This window comes from Sus scrofa, chromosome 14 (genome assembly GCF_054392235.1).
Source record: "Sus scrofa isolate SSC_HxYL_T2T_F1_AM1 chromosome 14, Sscrofa_HxYL_maternal_Yorkshire_Landrace_v2.0, whole genome shotgun sequence".
NCBI lineage: Eukaryota > Metazoa > Chordata > Mammalia > Artiodactyla > Suidae > Sus > Sus scrofa.
This window is the reverse complement of record NC_139396.1, coordinates 131,189,788-131,206,583: the sequence shown is the minus strand read 5'-3', so window position 1 is coordinate 131,206,583 and position 16,796 is coordinate 131,189,788. Positions and strand designations below refer to the sequence as shown.

Sequence of the window (16,796 nt, the reverse complement as noted above, 5' to 3'; positions counted from 1 at the left end):
TGGATGCTGGTTGGGTTCATTACTGCTGAGCCACGATGGGAACTCCCCTTAAATTCTTTATGCCTCTGTTTCCTCATCAGATGGCTGTTGGCAAACCTTTGAGCCAAGCCACAGTAGCACCAGATCCAGGCAGCGTCTGTGACCTACACTGTAGCTCACGGCAACATGGGATCCTTGACCCACTGAATGAGGCCAGAGCTGGGATGAGGCTTAAGTGAGCTGGCTTGGTTGTGATCATACAGATGTTGCTAGTACTCAAGCCAAGGAAACAAGGTGCATGCCCAGGAATTGGGGCAGAGTGGGATCTGGAGCAAATCTGCCCTGGCCTGGGGCCCCTGACTGCTTGTCCCGGGGGCTACTGGCTTCATCACGCAGTAGAGGGCTGCCCCAGCCTTGGGTGGGTGCCAGGCCTGTGGGCTCTGCTGAGGGGGTAGAGAGCCTCTGGATCATGACCCTTTGAAGCTTGAGGATTGAGGGGAAGGCTCGGGGCTGATGGCAGTGTGCTCCAGGCCTTGGCTGCCATGTATTGGGCAGGATTGCTTGCTCAGCTTATATTTAGTGAGCACCTACTGGGTGCCAGGTGCCCTCCTCGGTACTGGCTTACAGACGCAGCCTCTACCCCTCACAGCCTGGTGGGGAGATTGGCTTTTAACACAGGAGCTCCTGATGGAAATCCCAGCTCTGAAGGAGGAGCTAAAGGCACACCTACAAGGAGGCTGGTTTAGAGGAGGGGACATTTCAGTTGAGGCCTGAAGATGTTAGGAGGGAGCCAGCCTTGGGTGTTGGTGGCAGGGAGGAGGAGAGGGCTGTTCTGGCTCGGGGGAGCAGCATGAGCAAAGGCCCTGAGGCAGAAGCGCTGCTGTGTTGAAAGACGTGGGGGAGCAGGGTGGCTGAAGCCCTGGGGCTGGTATTTTCCTAATGAGATCTGAGGAAAAATCAGTCTTTTAACCCATGGGCTATGGAATGGTTGTTGGTAAAACAGGAGTAAAACAACAGTGTGCTCTGTGTGTAAAGCTTTCCTTGGCTAATGTCCATTGGGGAGAACATTTCTTTTTCTTCGTTTTTTTTTGTTTGTTTGTTTTTTTTTGCTTTTTAGGGCCACACCCACAGCATATGGAGGTTCCCACGCTAGGGCTCAAATTGGAGCTATGCTATAGCCACAGCCACAGTAACAGGCAGAGTCTGTGACCTACCTACACTGCAGCTCACAGCAACACTGGATCCTTAACCCAGTGAGTGAGGCCAGGGATCGAACCCACATCCTCATGGATATTGTAACCCGCTGAGCCACAATGGGAACGCCAGAGAATATTTCTTATTTAGTGTATTATTATGATTATTTTTTGAGTCAGGGAGCAGGGAAACATGGAAATGCTATTTGGGATATGTTAGTTTGTATGCAAATTTATTAATGCATTCAGGAAATACTTACTGAAACATCTATCAGGTATCAGGCGCCGTGTACTGTGCCAGGTCCTGGAGATACAATAATGAGAAAACACTGACATCGTCCGTGTCCTCAAGGAGCTTAAGCTCTCATGACAGGTAAGAGACACCAAGGCAAGGAAGCCTCCAAATCTATATAAAATTGCTGCAGAGGAGAGGGATGGCGTGCTCCGTGGGTCTGTGATAAGGAGGTCGAACCAATTGGAAGGAAAAGTTGGAGGGAGGCAGGCAGGCAAAGAGGAAAGGAGGGCGCCGTCCTGACTGAGGGCGTGGCAAGTTCAAGGCCCTGCCACCAGAGGGCGCAAATCAGAACAGGGAGTGTGGGGCAGGCCACGCGGGTTTGTAGTCCAAGTTAAGGAGATTTTTGTCTTGATTCCAAGAGCAGTGGGGATTCATTGAAGGGCTTAAGTGGGCAGTGACATGATCAGATTTGCATCTTGAAAAGATCACTCTGGCTGCAGCCTGGAGAACAGACTGGAGGGGAGCCAGCGGAGATGCGGGGCGCCTGGTTAGGCGGCTCTGGGCGCCCCATGCAGCCGGCCCGCCTGCACGTTGGGGCAACGGCCCTTCTGTCGCCATCGCCGTCGGGGAGGCAGCTGCGTAGGGAAATTCTTCCTTCTCTTGATTCTCGCGTCTGACTCTGCACATACTCAGTGCTGTGGATTTGGCCAGGGTAAGATTTCAAAGGACAGCGCCCCGAGGAATACAGTTCCCCAGGCCAGAGTCCTGTCTCGTTCACAGGCAGAGTGTGCAGGTTTGTTTTTTGGAGATCTGGCAGGAAGGAAATTTAGAGGGTGGCCGAAGCCTCTCCATCATCACTGCAGCTTTGGGGCCTTAGGGAGGAACCAGCCCCAGGTGGGGCTGCCTCCTCCCCCAACCGTCAGAAATGCTTGTGAAGTGCGTGGATCCCTCCCAGAAGACACCCCAAGAGGGTCCCAGGGTGTTTATTCCTGCAGCTCTAGGAAATCTGAGGGTTTCTTTCTTTTTATCACAAACACCCAGATGCTAGGGAGCAGATTCTTATTTCCTGAGAGGATTCAAGAAATCCTGGTGTGTTTTTGTTTTTGTTTTCCTCGGTAATTCTGCTTCAGAGGATTTTCTCCAAAATCTTTTGCTACCGAGGTGTTTCTTTCAGGTTAGGACCAGTCAGGAACGGATGAAAATCAGGGCTGTTTGCCACTGGAGTGTACTTCCTTCTGGGGTGAAGGATGGGTGCAGACTCATCACTTTGGAAGAGAGAGGGTATCTTCCTTGGGCCTCAGCATCCTGGGGCTGGCAGGGCAGGAGTAGCTGGTTCTGCCCTGCTCGGCGTGGTCCTGCCAGCCTGGTACCAGCCTGAGCTGAGCCTGGGACACCACCCTTCTGGTGGAGCTCTGGTCCTTGTGGGAGACAACACCACCAACAACAGTTGTAATAAAAATAATCACAGCAGCTAATACTGATACAGATCACATTTAGTTTGTTTTTTTTTTTCAGGGCCTCACCTGTGGCCTATGGAAGTTCCCAGGCGAGGGGTCCAATCAGAGCTGTAGCTGTCAGCCTGCACCACAGCCACAGCAACACCAGATCTGAGCCACATCTGTGACCTACACCATCACGGCAATGCCGGATCCTTAACACACTGAGCACCTCAGGTTCCTCAATAGCAAGATGGAGAGACTGTGACTCACCTCATAGGCTCCTGTGCGGGGGAAGTGAGATGAAGCCTGCTTGGAGTTGGGCTCAGAGCCTGTACGTGGTAAGTGCCCAGTAAGGAGAAATGGTAGATGTTACCTCTGGTGGCAGGAACCTCAGGGTGGCTCCGGATCCTGGCTTCTTCCTGAGAAGTGAGGCTAGGAATCGCTCCAGAGGGCCCACTGCTTGGCTGCTCTGGCTTCAAGGGTCTGAAGGGCACAGCAGCGTCTCCAGTTTTCCCAGGCGGCTTGTTGAGGAGGGGTCTCCATGGCAACGCTCAAGGACCACCTGTTGGAGGAATCAGGCGCTGGGGAAGCATGACCTCCTCGCCTCATTCCAACAGCCTGTGCCGAGGGTTTGAGGGGAAGTGGCCGGGCCGGGTTGGAAACTCGATCCTGGTGCGCTGTCCAGCTGAGGGCAGAGGCTGGGGACAGTTGAGGCCATTCTCTCAGCCTAAGTGGCGATAATGACTCCTTAAGCAGCAACCTGGACCCGGGAACCGGATGAGAGCTGCCTCTGCCTCACAGGCTGCCTTCCTGAGGGCTCTCCCCTGAGAGGAGGCACTCGGCTTAGCTCTGGGTTAGACAGCAAGACTGATGGGGGGAGGCTGGGGGCTGGGGCCTCCATGGACACTCTTGCCTGGAAGCCACCACAGGGCCTCTCCAGGGAGGGGCTGTGTTTGCTCTGCCGTCTATACCATTGTCCTCCTCTCCCTGCCCGTCCCGGGTCTTTTCTTGAGTGGAGGTGGATCGGGGTGCAGGCAGTGAGGAGGAGGGGTTGGAATCCACTGATGGGCAAAGGGATGCGTCCCAGGGTCTGCCCAGTGGAGCCTGGTGCCAAAGGTGGGAGAGAGGCGGATAAATGAGAGCAGCATCAGAAGTCCCCGCCTCCTGCCCCTGCCGCCTTATCGAAATTCCATCCTCAGGGATTCCTGAGTTCTCTTCGGTCCCTGCCGTGTTCAGAGACGTCTTGACGCCTTGTTCATCTTTGCCTCAGTTTTGCTGTCTGTGAATTGAATAATTATTGTATCCAATTGCCTGAGGAACCATGGTTGCTATGGGAAGAAATGAATGAATGACTGTGAAATTCAACCCATTTCTCGTGACCTTTGACTAATTTCTAGGAACGTATTCCTCCCAAATGCCCACCAAGCTCTATGCGGTAGTGTTGATAATTGAACGATATCAAAACAGCCCAGATGTGCCAGTAACAGGGAATCAGGCCATACCCAGGATACATCCACAGAAGGGATCCTGAGTGTCCGTCAGAGTCGTAAGTGGAGCATGAGCGGGGAATGGCAGTGGAGGAGGGGTGGAACCCCACTTACGTCTCATTCATCTTTGTAGCTTTAGAACCTTGCAAAATGCTTTGCAAATAGCAAGTCTTCAATAAATATTTGTCAGATCATCTCCACTATGTAAAACTTGTATCCAAATGTAATAGGCTTGAGAGAAAATATTACAGAATATTAACAGGGGGGTTACTTCTGTGTGATGAGTTTATGTGTGATTTGATTTTTTTCTTTATTCTTCAGGAAATTGGAAAAATCTGACAATATGCATATATTACTCTTAGTTTTCAGTGCAATAACTTACCTATTTTTCCTTCCTTCCTTCCTTTCTTTGGTTCGTTCATTCTTTGTTTTTTTGTCTTTTTAGGGCTGAACCCGAAGCATATGGAGGTTCCCAGGCTAGGGGTCAAATTGGAGCTGCAGCTGCTGGTCTACACCACAGTCACAGCAACACCAGATCCAAGCCGTGTCTTTGACCTACACTTCAGCTCATGGCAGCACTGGGTCCTTAACCCACTGAGTGAGGCCAGGGATCAAACCCATGTCCTCATGGATAATAGTCAGGTTTGTTACTGCTGCACCACGATGAGAACTCCAATAACTTGCCTATTTTGTTGGCTTTAAATATAGGTGTCTCTTAAAAAATTCAAACAATGCAGAAAAGTATAAACAGAAACTAAAGTCCCCTCGAGTCCCATGGCTCAGCAGTTACAGTCATTTATGTGCGGGGAACAGCCCCCAGCAGACTGATTCTGTGTGTGTACCTCTACTGATGTGATTTTTTGCATAAGAGGGCTCAGAGCACACAAGCTGTCTTGACATCTTTTTCCCACAGGCTGCATCATGGACATCTTTCCTTGTCAATACAAACAGACTTCTACCATTTTCAATGGCTGCATGACTCAGTGTCACAGATGCACTAAAATTTAATTAAGCATTTCTCTCTTGATGTTCATTTAACTTTAATATTTTTGCTCTTCTGAGCCATGGTGGCATACCTTTATAATCAAAACTATAAAACCATCCCAAATTCTTTGTTTTGGGTTTGGGGATGAAAGTTTCAGCAGGATGGTGCAGAGGAAACCTTCTGCTTGTGGAGGGACCTAGGTTTCAGGGCTTTGAGATGACACTCTCCTTGTTTGAAGCACAATTATATTGCAGGAGGAGCAGATTGGGTGCAGCAGAGAGAGGCTCAGAGGTGGCTACTTCAGGGAAGAATGTTTAGTTCAACCAAAAAAGACCTTTTGGAGTTCCCGTGTGGCTCAGTACTATCCATGAGGACGGTTTGATCCTTAGCCTTGCTCAGTGGGTTAAGGAACCAGCGTTGCCATGAGCTGTGGTGTAGGTTGCAGATGTGGCTTGGATCCCACGTTGCTGTAACTGTGGTGCAGGCTAGCAGCTGCAGCTCCGATTTGACCCCTAGCCTGGAAACTTCCATATGCCACAGGTGTGGCCCTAAAAAAAAACAGGGAAAAAAAAAAAGAGCTTTACATTGAAAAGAGCCCATCTCACATGGAGAAGACATCCTCCAAGCGTTTAGGGCGGGAAGGGGCTCCGTCTGGGGCTCCCACCTGTGGTACCGGTACCCTGGAGATGCCTCAAGCCCCTCTGAGAGATCCTGTTAGAAAAAAGATGAGGAGGCGTTCCCTGGTGGTGGTAGTTAAGGACTTGGCATTAATTACTGCTGTGGCTTGAGTTCAGTCCCTGGCCTGGGAACTTCTGCATGGTACAGACATGACCAAAAAAAAAAAAAAAAAAAAAAAAAAGGAAGAGAGAGAGAAGATGAGGATTGGGGAATGAGTTTATCCAGCTGCTCTGAAGGATCAGGAGCCAGGCCCAGGGCGAAGGGCAGAGAGAGTGATGAGTTGAATGAATTATTGGCGTGACAACTTGGGGAGACAGCCTGGTCTGATGGAAGAAGCCTGGGCCCTAGGACCACACGGCCATGGGTCCAATACCTGCTCTGCATTTAGCAAGTGGTGACCTCAGGAAGGTGCCTCATCTCTTTGAGCCGCTCTTTCCTCATCTGCAAGATGGGTGCAGTAACGACCTTGCAGTGTCGTGAGGCTGTGTGCAAAGCCCAGCTCCCGGAGCGTATGGAAACCAATGGCATGTCGTTCTTAGTGGAAGAAACTCTAGAACATCATACTTGGGAGACACTTTTAGGAAAGGGAATTGGCTGTTTTTCAATGTAGCTTGGACTTGGGTTGGGATGGTGGCTGCATGTGGAACTTTTGATTAAAATTGGTAAGCGAGGAGACTGGGCTGCAGGTACTCCGTGTGTGTGTGTGTGTGTGTGTGTGTGTGTGTGTTTGCATGCAGTTAGGTTGTTGCTAAGCAAGCAGAGGACCGGGACGGTGGTGAGAAAGAGGTGGAGGCTGTGTGGCTGTGAACGTGGGGCTGCACTGGGGGACAGGGTAGATGTGGAGGTGACAGCTGGGTTTGGAGATGGGCCTGGGGGGGATTCCGTTGTGTGAGGCTCAGTGGAAGAACTTTCTGGGGCGTGGACTGCCTGACCCCTGGAGTGGCCTGTCTTTCCGAGGCTGCGCCAGCTCCCTGTGAAGGGGAGTGGCTGGCAGAGGCTGCGTGAGCTTTCCTGGGAGGCTGGGTGGAAGCGGGTGGTAGGTGAGGCCAGGTGGCCTCTGAGGTCAGGTCCCTGTCCAAGGTGCCCAGGACATGATTGCAGGGGGGCCGAGGGAGGAGCGCATGGCCTTGGGTGGGAGGAAGAACAGGAGGCCATGGTGGTGAGAGGGGAGGAGCCACTGCAGTTGTGGGACAAGGGCTCAGCCTCCCTTCCTGGGCCCTGTCCCCGGTCCCTGCTGGAGGTCTGGCATTATGGCAGCTCCCACCTGGGCTCCTTGTCATTCCTCTGCTTGCTTACGACCCTCTCTGATCTGGATCCAGCTTCCCTTGGCCTGTCTCCTCCCCTGCCCCCCAGATACTCTGGTTTTCTCCTTCTCTGGAATATCTGCTCCATCCCTCCTGCTGTGCAGATCTGTCTTTTGGGCCTCAGTTCGAGTCCTACTTCCCCAGTCCTCTCCAAAGGCATGCCGCTCCCTGCTCTCTCCTACTTGGAGTATGGACAGCTTGTAGGCGTCAGTGCCACCAGCTGATGGCATCCATGTCCCCAAAGGGGCCCTTTCCAAGTGCAGGCCATGCTCTTTAGGTGTTCATGCCTCATGCTAACCCTATGAGGTAGACAGTTATTGCCCCTATTTTATTATTATTATTATTATTATTTGCTTTGTAGGGCCACACTTGCAACATATGGAGGTTCTCAGGCTAGGGGTCTAATCAGAGCTGTAGCCGCTGGCCTACACCACAGCCACAGCAATGTCAGATCTGAGCCGCATCTGTGACCTGCACCACGGCTCACGGCAATGCCAGATCCTTAACCCACTGAGCGAGGCCAGGGATCAAATGCAAGTCCCTATGGATGCTAGCTGGGTTTGTTACCACTGAGCCACGATGGGAGCTCCCATCGTCCCCATTTTACGGATGAGGAAACTGAGGCTGAGCGAGGATTCCACCTGAGTAGTCTCTCTAATTGGCTAGCTTCCAAATTCTTTCCTGTGTGAATGTGTTTTCTCTCCAACTAGACTGAGCTCTTTCAGGGCAAAATCCACGTTTTGGGGTGCATAGCACTCCCAGCAGTGAGCCCATGCCCTGTGCGTTCCTCTTGTTTGTTGATGTCCCAGCTAAGTAGGACGATGCAGACTTGGGGGTCCGGGGGCTTGGCTGGGAAGCACCCAGCCCTGATGGTGAGATGTGACCTGAACCACGTGGAGAGGGAGCCTGGAGCTGAGCCCCGGCCTGGGGGCCCAGCGCGAGCAGCTCACTGTCTCCTTCTCTCCCTTCCTCCACCAGGGAACTCAACGGCAACAACATCACTCGGATCCATAAGAATGACTTCGCGGGACTCAAGCAGCTGCGGGTGCTGTGAGTATGGGATGCTTCTGCCGCGTGTAACCTTTGTCCTGCCCCCCGTGGTGGTCTCAGGACCCGAGCCCTGGCTGTGGGTCCTAGGGCTATAGGCCAGTGGGCCCCTCTCTGTGGAGTCAGTCATGGGATGCGTGAGCAGGTGGATGGAGGTGAAGGTGGGTCCTAACCTGGAGTGGCCGCTGCCTCCCACACGGCTGAGAAAATTGGGCAGAGTGGGCGCCCGTGGTCCTTGCCTGGCGGGACCTGGGCCAGGGGCGCTGCCTTGTCCATCAGCTGTCTCCTGCGGTGAGGGAAGACCAGGTCTGCTCAGGCTGCCCTCACCAAAGCCCACAGACTGGGTGGCTTAAAGCACAGAAAATGATTTTCTCACAGTTCTGGTGGCTGGAAGTCTCAAATCAAGGTGCCAGCAGGGCTGATGTGTGGGAGGCCTGTTCTTCCTGGCCACCTTCTTGCTATGTCCTCGGGGGACTTCTCCTGTGTGGGTGCACAGGGAGCAATCTCTGGTGACTCTGTCTCTCTTTTTTTTTTTTCCTGTCTTTTCTTTTAGGGCCACACCCACAGCATATGGAAGTTCCCAGGCTAGGGGTCGAATTGGAACTACAGCTGCCAGCCTACACCATACCACAGCAACACCAGATCTGAATGGAGTTCTTCGGCCTTTACCATGGCTCCTGGCAATGCCAGATCCTTAATCCACTGAGAGAGGCCAGGGATTGAACCTGCGTCCTCATGAATACTAGTCGGGTTCATAACCGCTGAGCCACAAAGGGAACTCCTGGTGTCTTGTCTTCGTCTTCTAAGGATACCAGTCCCATCAGATTAGGGCCCCAAGCTTATGGCCTCATTTAGCCTTAATTACTTACCTAAAAGCCTTATCTCCAAACACAGTCATTGGGGGTAAGGGCTTCAGTGTATGAATTTGGGGGCAGGGTATGACCCAATTCAGTCTATAAGTCTCACTTCCCGGCAAGGGCACAGACACCCTGATTTGAAGAGGAGGTGACTGGGGGTAATTGAGGACCAAGGGGCCTCCCACCAGCTGCCTAACAGTGGCAGATATTGGAGGTGGCAGGCCTGGCTCTGCTGGGCTTGGCCACCAGCCAGCAATGGAGTCATTCATGGCACCTGCCTTGTCAGGCTGGGCAGGGGTGAGGAGTCGGTGGGGAGTGGATCCCTTCGTCCACTCCTGCTCTGCCCATCTGGGGGTACAGAGGCAGTCCCACCTGCGTGCCTTCTGATGTGGGGCTGTCTCAGCCCAGAAGCTCAGGTGTGCAGGGAAGAACTGCATTTCTTTCTTTTCTCTGCATCAACCCAGTTTTGACTCTGAGCCCCCACCCCACGGGCTGGCAGGAAATTCAATATCAGATAATCATGGGATCCCTCATTCCTCCCTCCCAGGCTCCTGGGGCCTCAGTTCTTTCAGAACTACTGGCGTTGCAGTTCAGAAGGTCTTTGGAGGAGCTGGGGATGCTGTGGTTGATCCTCTCTGGGATCACAGCTGTCAATCACTGGACAAGGCTTCTCTGCTTCTCTGGAACCACTGACCTCTGACCCCTCCCCAGGCTCCAGGAGTCTCTTCTGAGTCCGGGGAAGCCCTCCCTCCCTCCTGGGTTCCCCCACCCACACCGCCCCCGCCCCAATGGCCTCCAGCATAAGCTCCTCAGAAGCAGATTTATGAAAACAAAGCAGAGGGAGAGAAGTGTCTGGTGGCAGCTTCTGCTCCCTGTCCTGCCCAGACCTTATATGAGGCCTTTGCAGGAGCACATGAACCACCCACTCGGGAGCAGGGAGGGGAACACACAGGGAGAGAGACATACTTGATGAGTTCAAAAATTACCACGCGGCAAGTGATCGGTCGGTGAAAAATACTGGGTTTCAGGGTGCGTTGGTGGGAAGGAGGTTCAGAGTCTCCCAGAGCCAGGTGGTTCACTGGCAGCAGATGGGGCCAAGTGGAGCGGGGTTGCAGTCAGAGGGGGTGTCGCCTGCCATCCGCAGAGCGGTGTGCTTGGTGCATGTGTGGGCTCTGCCCTATTGGCACAAGCTTCTGTGCTACTGGCTGATCCCCCTGCTCTGCCTCCTGGATGCTTGCCCTTTGGCTGGAGCCGGGGGGGCGGGCACGTGCGTGAGCAGCCCGGAGCCAGCCCCTGCAGCCTGGTGAGGGCTTCCCCGTGGATGCCGTTGGAATGATGATCTGGTGCCCTGGTGCCCCGTGGCCGTCTGCCATGCAGGTGGCTTCAGGGGGCTGAAGCACATCTTGTTCTCGGAGCCTGTGTCGGGGATTGGCAAAGCAGAGGGGAAGTTTTGTTGGCTCAGGCCAGGGCTTGATGGGGCATGGCCCCAGTTTCACTCCCTCGTGCCAGCTGTTTCTAGGAGTCCTTGTCCACCATCCCCGAGCTGTCCTTGTCTCTTTGCTTCCCCAGGCAGCTGATGGAGAACCAGATTGGAGTGGTGGAACGGGGGGCATTCGACGACATGAAGGAGCTGGAGCGGCTGTGAGTATGCAGGGGTGAAGGTTCAGGAGGGTGGTGGGGGGACGCTGAGGGGATGCGAGCAGGCTGAGCCTAATGGCAAGGAGCAGATACTCGGGGACAGGGCTTCACGCCCAGCCTGCCTCCTGCCTGCTGATGGGGGCAGGGGCAGCTGCAGCTGTGGAAGGGATTGCAGCATCATTGTGAGATGATGGCAAAGAGAAAACTGGAGAGGTCCTCACCCCATATTCTTCCTTTCTTTTCTTTAAGGGTCGCACCTGTGGCATATGGAGGTTCCCAGGCTAGGGGTCCAACCGGAGCTGTAGCCGCCGGCCTACGCCACAGCCACAGCTATGCGGGATCCCAGCCGTGTCTGCAACCTACACCACAGCTCACGGCAACGCCGGATCCTTAACCCACTGAGCGAGGCCAGTGACTGAACCTGTGTTTTCATGAATACTAGTCGGGTTCCTTACTGCTGAGCCACAACGATAACTCCTCACCCCATATTCTAAATCAGCTATCTTTATTGTTTTTCCCTGAAAATACATCACGGCAAAAGAGCCACGCAGTCCAAAGGAAGTGAAATTCCTTTCTATCATCCTATACCCCAGGCATAACCACCGATCATTGATGTGTGTGGCCTTAAAGGAAGCATTGGTGTGTCCGGGGACCCACCGCAGGGAAGCCCCGGGAGCAGGGTCTTGGGTGCCTGGGGCCACATCACTGAACTGAAGGTGGTGTTTTCTGATGTGCATGCCTTGTTCCACAGGGGGCTTTTGAGTCTGAAAAGGAGTGTTGATCAATTTCTGCCTTTTAGATTGGCAGTAATGAAAAAAAAAAAAAAAAGAGTGTGGCATAAGTGAGGTGGCTGATGGGCTCATACATTCGTGGTGCTCCCTAGCCTCATTTTTCTGCTTTGGTTTGGTTGTAGGTGTCAAGAGTTTTAAAGTTCATGCCTTTTGAACCAGAAAGTCCATTTTATTTTAAGGAAATAATCAGAGCCATGGCTAAAAATGTATATATCAGGATAGTCATTACACGTTACTTAAATACAATAAAAAATGGAAACAGCTCTTCTGGTGGAGATATAAGATGTATAGTCACATTTTTGAAACACCATTAAGGCTGTGGGAATGTGTCCATAACATTAAGTGGAAAAGGAATACAGGAGGAGGAAAGTGATTAAGATTATTAACTCTCATTATGTTGAGTGATGGGATCACAGCTAACTTTAATTTTATTCTTCATGCTTTTCTTTTTAATGGATTTTTTAAACAATGAGTTTATAATGATAATTATAGCTGCTATGAATTGCATTATTCTATGCCAGGCACGAAGATAAGCTCTTTGTCCTCCAATATTTCGTTCAAATCCTTAAAACAACAGTGTGGTCAGTGGTCTATCAGAGATGAGAAACAGAGGGGCACAGAAGTTAAGGCACTTGCTTTATAAGATGATTATTAAGTGATTAAGTGCTGAAGAAGAGATTAGAACCAGGATCATTTTGCCTCCAAAGCTTGAGATCTTTTTTTTTTTTTTTTTAAATCTTTTGTGTGTGTGTGTGTGTGTGTGTGTGTGTGTGTCTTTTTGCCTTTTTTTTTTTTTTTTTTTTCCTAGGCCACACTTGGGGCATATGGAGGTTCCTAGGCTAGGGGTCGAATTGGAGCTGTAGCTGCCAGCCTACGCCACAGCCACAGCAATGCCAGATCCAAGCCGCATCTGCGACCTACACCGCAGCTCACGGCAACACCAGATCCTTAACCCACTGAGCAAGGCCAGGGATCAAACCCGTGTCCTCATGGATGCTAATCGAGTTCATTCACCACTGAGCCACGAGGGGAACTCCCAAAGCCTGAGCTCTTAATGGCTATAAACTCCTACCTCACTTTTCCCTTTTACTTCACAGAAAATAAGGTATTAAATAAAGAAATGGAAAGAATATAGTTGTTTCATTGCCCTCCTGTAGCCTGGAGAAAAACCAAGGTGAATTGTTCCTTATCCAGGCCAAAAATGGAGTCCACGAGCCCAAAGCTAGACCAGATAATTAGTCTAGTGTTTGTTTTCTTCACCAGGCTCAGAACAAAATACACATTCCTGACCCGACTAGGAGGGGCTGATGTGGTCCTGACCTATTCTGGCTCTGGCGCCAGGGCTCCATGCCCTGGGCAAGGAGAACATGTGGGCAGGGGGTCTAGACAGGACCGGGGTGGCCCATGTCATGCTTGTTGTTGCCCCCAAGGCTGGGCAGGGCCCTCTTTTTTGAGTCATGCCATGTCACCACAGACTTTGTCCCTTCTATCTTTTTCCAGCTCCTTTCTTCCAGGGTGGGTCACCAGCCACTGCATAGTGGGCAGATATGGAGTGTGTGACTGTTCTGTCTCTGGGGGTGTCCAGGGCTGGCTGTGGATGGCCAGCACCATCTCCTCTGACTTGTTGGAGACCAGTTAATCATAAAAGTTGGATAGGAGTTCCCGTTGTGGCTCAGTGGTTAACAAACCCAACTAGTATCCATAAGGATGTAGGTTTGATCTCTGGCCTTGCTCAGTGGGTTAAGGATCTGGTGTTGGCCTGAGCTGTGGTGTAAGTCACAGACGGGGCTCGAAATCTAGCGTTGCTGTGGCTGCGGCTGTGGCTGTGGATGGCAGCTGCAGCTCCGACTCAACCCCTCGTCTGGGAACCTCCATATGCCGTGGGTGGGGCCCTAAAACAACAAAAGACACACACACACACACACAAATGTTGGATAAAGTGGGGAGTCATAAAAACCATATATACTCTAAATATTTCACTTTATGCTTTTTTATAATGATTTTTATTTTTCCATTATAGTTGGTTTACAGTGTTCTGTCGATTTTCTACTGTATAGTAAAGTGACTCAGTCACACATACATATATCCATTCTTTTTCTCACATTACCCTCCATCATGCCCCATCATAAATGACTGGATATAGTTCCCTGTGCTATACAGCAGGATCTCATTGCTTATCCTCTTCAAATGCAATAGTTTGCATCTGTTAACCCCAGACTCCCAGTCTATCCCACTCCCTCCCCCTCCCCTCTTGGCAACCACAAGTCTATTCTCCAAGTCCATGAGTTTCTTTTCTGTGGAAAGGTTCATCTGTGCTGTATATTACATATAAGTGATATCATATGGTATTTGTCTTTCTCTTCCTGGGTGGAACTAGGATGAGAGTCTCTAGTTCCACCCATGTTGCTGCAAATTATTCTCTTCTCAAGGAAAAGAAAAGCCTTGTCCAGATATATGTGGCTTCCTGGGTCATACGGTAGTTCTATATTTAGTTTTCCATACTGTTTTCCATAGTGGTTGGACTCACTTTATGTTAAAACATACAAATGTGCATTTATTGACCCTTTCCCTCCCCGCCCCTTCCCCCCGAGGTCTTACCTTTTAGCATGAGATGCTGAATTGGACTTCCATATTATTTTCATTGACTAAACCACACGCATACACCTTGCTATGATTTTTGGTTTGGATTTCTTTAAGCGGGGGAGGGACATTTTTAGAAGGCCCTTGGAAGCAATCTGGCTGGAAAATTCTGAATTTCTTTTATGACCTCCCTGTCCTCCTCCTCCCCCAGGTCTTTTACTTAATTCAACGACTCTTTAATTAGCAGTTTTTCTTTTATTGAGTCTTTCCAAGGCATTCAACCGGTTTGGGTAGAGATGAATCTCGCTTTTCACGCTAGTAGTTCATTCATTTACATAATTGTTAGTTCAATTATACGATTATCATGATAAGTACCTCTGGCAAAAACAAGTTTGGGAACAGACACGAAATGTTCTTGTAAGTTACAAACTTGAGCGCAGAAGCAGCAGTGTGTGGTCCTGCTGGCTGAGGACCGGTGTGTCTCAGGCATCATCAGGCTGTCTGACGTCGGAGGGAGCGGGGCACTTGGTCACCTCCAGCTGGCTGAGTTGGGGGACCTGTGTAACGAGGAAGCAGCTGGGATCGGAGCCGAGGAAAGGCAGACTTCAGAACTTACCTCTCCCACTCAGTGGTGACTTGGATGAGTCATTCATCTGGGCATCCCATTTCCCTCGGTATCAAAGAGACAGCTCAATGAAGTCTACGAATATATTATGAGAGCCTGAGAGCCCTAGTGGTGAGATGGTGGTGGATAACCCCCCCCCCGGCCCCCGCCGCCCCACCCAGGGCTTGTTGCAGGGAGGAGACAGAGGGTATATGCACGACTGTGATGCTTCCTACACAAGAGAAAGAAACTCTCCTTTTTATTTTGCTTTTCATTCTGTCTGGTGAGGTAATGCCTGTAAAACCTTTATCCGGGCGCCTGGCACAGAGTAACGCTAGTCAGGGCTGGCGGTCACGACCGCTGCAGGTGTTCTTAGCTTCCTGCAGGTCCCTCACCACGCTGGGGACCTCCTTTGGTGTCCTTTGATTTCCACGTTAAACTAGCCATCGAATCTCTTTTTCTCTTCAGTGCTTTTCAGAAATCAAAGTCAGAAAAATGAGGCTGTCTCGGGAGGAAAACAAACCAAAAGCAAACCCAGTGATGACCAGGCAGTGCAAATATAGGGTGACCTTACTCCACGAGGTTAAGGAAATTGGAACCATCTGATGTCTACTCCTGTCGCTTTGACGATTATATCGGTGGCCCCCTTTTTTTTCCAAGGCAATGATGTGTTTCCCTAGGAGCCCACCCTTTAGAGTAAACTTCTGACTGGTCTGAAATTGCAGCTCTAAGCGTACCATGCTAGAAGACGGTACCTTTCTCATGGGTCAGATGAAAGGTGACCTCAGACCAGTTCCTGCTGGCCATGATGAATTAGAGTTCTTCCTCCCTCCCAGCAGAAGAGAGCTTATGCCCGGTTGGTTGATTGCTGTCTAGAATTGTCACAGAGAGTGGTTATGGGACGTTCGCAGACTGTGGGAGGACAGGGGCTGCATTTCACACCAGCGCTTCTCCAACCTGGAGGAGCACACAGACCACTTGGGCATCTGGTTGCTGCAGATCCTGGGTCCACAGGTCTTGGGGTAGCCTGGGCTCTTGCAGCTCTTACCTACTCCCAGGTGATGTCCCTGCAGGGGGTCTTGGACACAGCGTGAGCACCAAGGTTCCATTCTTTGTAGGTGTCACCCTCCCCCGTTGAGCTGGAGTCCCACACACCAGTGTCAGAATTGGTTGCCTAAGATGGCAAGATGAGTCGGGTTCAACTTTGATGCCTTCCTAGGACAAGTCTGAGTCCTTTCCACTTTGTCTGGTCAGGCCCTGTTCCAGAACCAGACTTCCCACACCTGCCTGTGCCTATACAACTAAATGGTTGTCGATTCTACCAGTAGAGGAACTAAAAATGATGGACATGCTAACAATAAAATTATTAAAAATAAAGGAACCCTCATTCTTGGGGTTCTTGCTGTGGTGCAGTGGGATTGGGGGCATCTCTGCAGCGCCAGGATGCAGGTTTGATCCCTGGTCCTGCACAGTGGGTTAAAAGATCTGGCGTTGCTGCAGTTGCAGTGTAAGTCACAAGTGTGGCTGGGATCTGATCCATAGGCCAAAAAAGAAAAAAGAAAAAAAAATATAAAGGTGAGAGTGTCTGTTGTTTGGCCATATGCCAAGAAAAGAAAAAAGAAACAAAAAAATAAAGGTGCGAGTGTCTATTGTTTGGCATGTAAAGACATCTACAAATTGTTGAGTAGGAAAAAGGCAGGTGGCCGAATGCTTTTTCTTCTATTATTTAAGGCTTTTAAAAATTGTTACGCATGCCTTGTCATAAATAATTTAAAAATCAATAAAGGAATTTTCATTTTGAAAGAACATCTAAAGCAAACAGTAAGAACATCGAGTCACCACTGTGCCAAGAGTGGATGAGAGCAACAAAGAATCAGAGCTGCATGTCCAGTCCAGCCCCATAGGGTGTCTCTCACCTTTCACGTCGTCAGGTATTCAGCTCACAAACTGAGACGTAAATTATACAGGGTCTCGCAAAT

General features: G+C 50.8%; 1 protein-coding gene across 9 annotated transcripts in view; it reads left to right on the top strand.

Annotated features, from left to right (window-relative positions):
• The window catches only part of SLIT1 (slit guidance ligand 1), a 179,365-nt gene that overhangs the window by 13,975 nt on the left and 148,594 nt on the right, over positions 1-16,796 (top strand). For all 9 annotated transcript variants that reach the window (XR_014826653.1, XR_014826652.1, XR_014826656.1 and 6 more), the window contains exons 2-3: positions 8,279-8,350; positions 10,774-10,845. Coding sequence is in view for 2 of the 9 variants with exons in the window: in XM_084994951.1 (XP_084851077.1) it covers positions 8,279-8,350; positions 10,774-10,845 (144 nt within the window). In the remaining 7 variants the exon portion in view is untranslated. The remainder of the gene's footprint in view (positions 1-8,278; positions 8,351-10,773; positions 10,846-16,796) is intronic.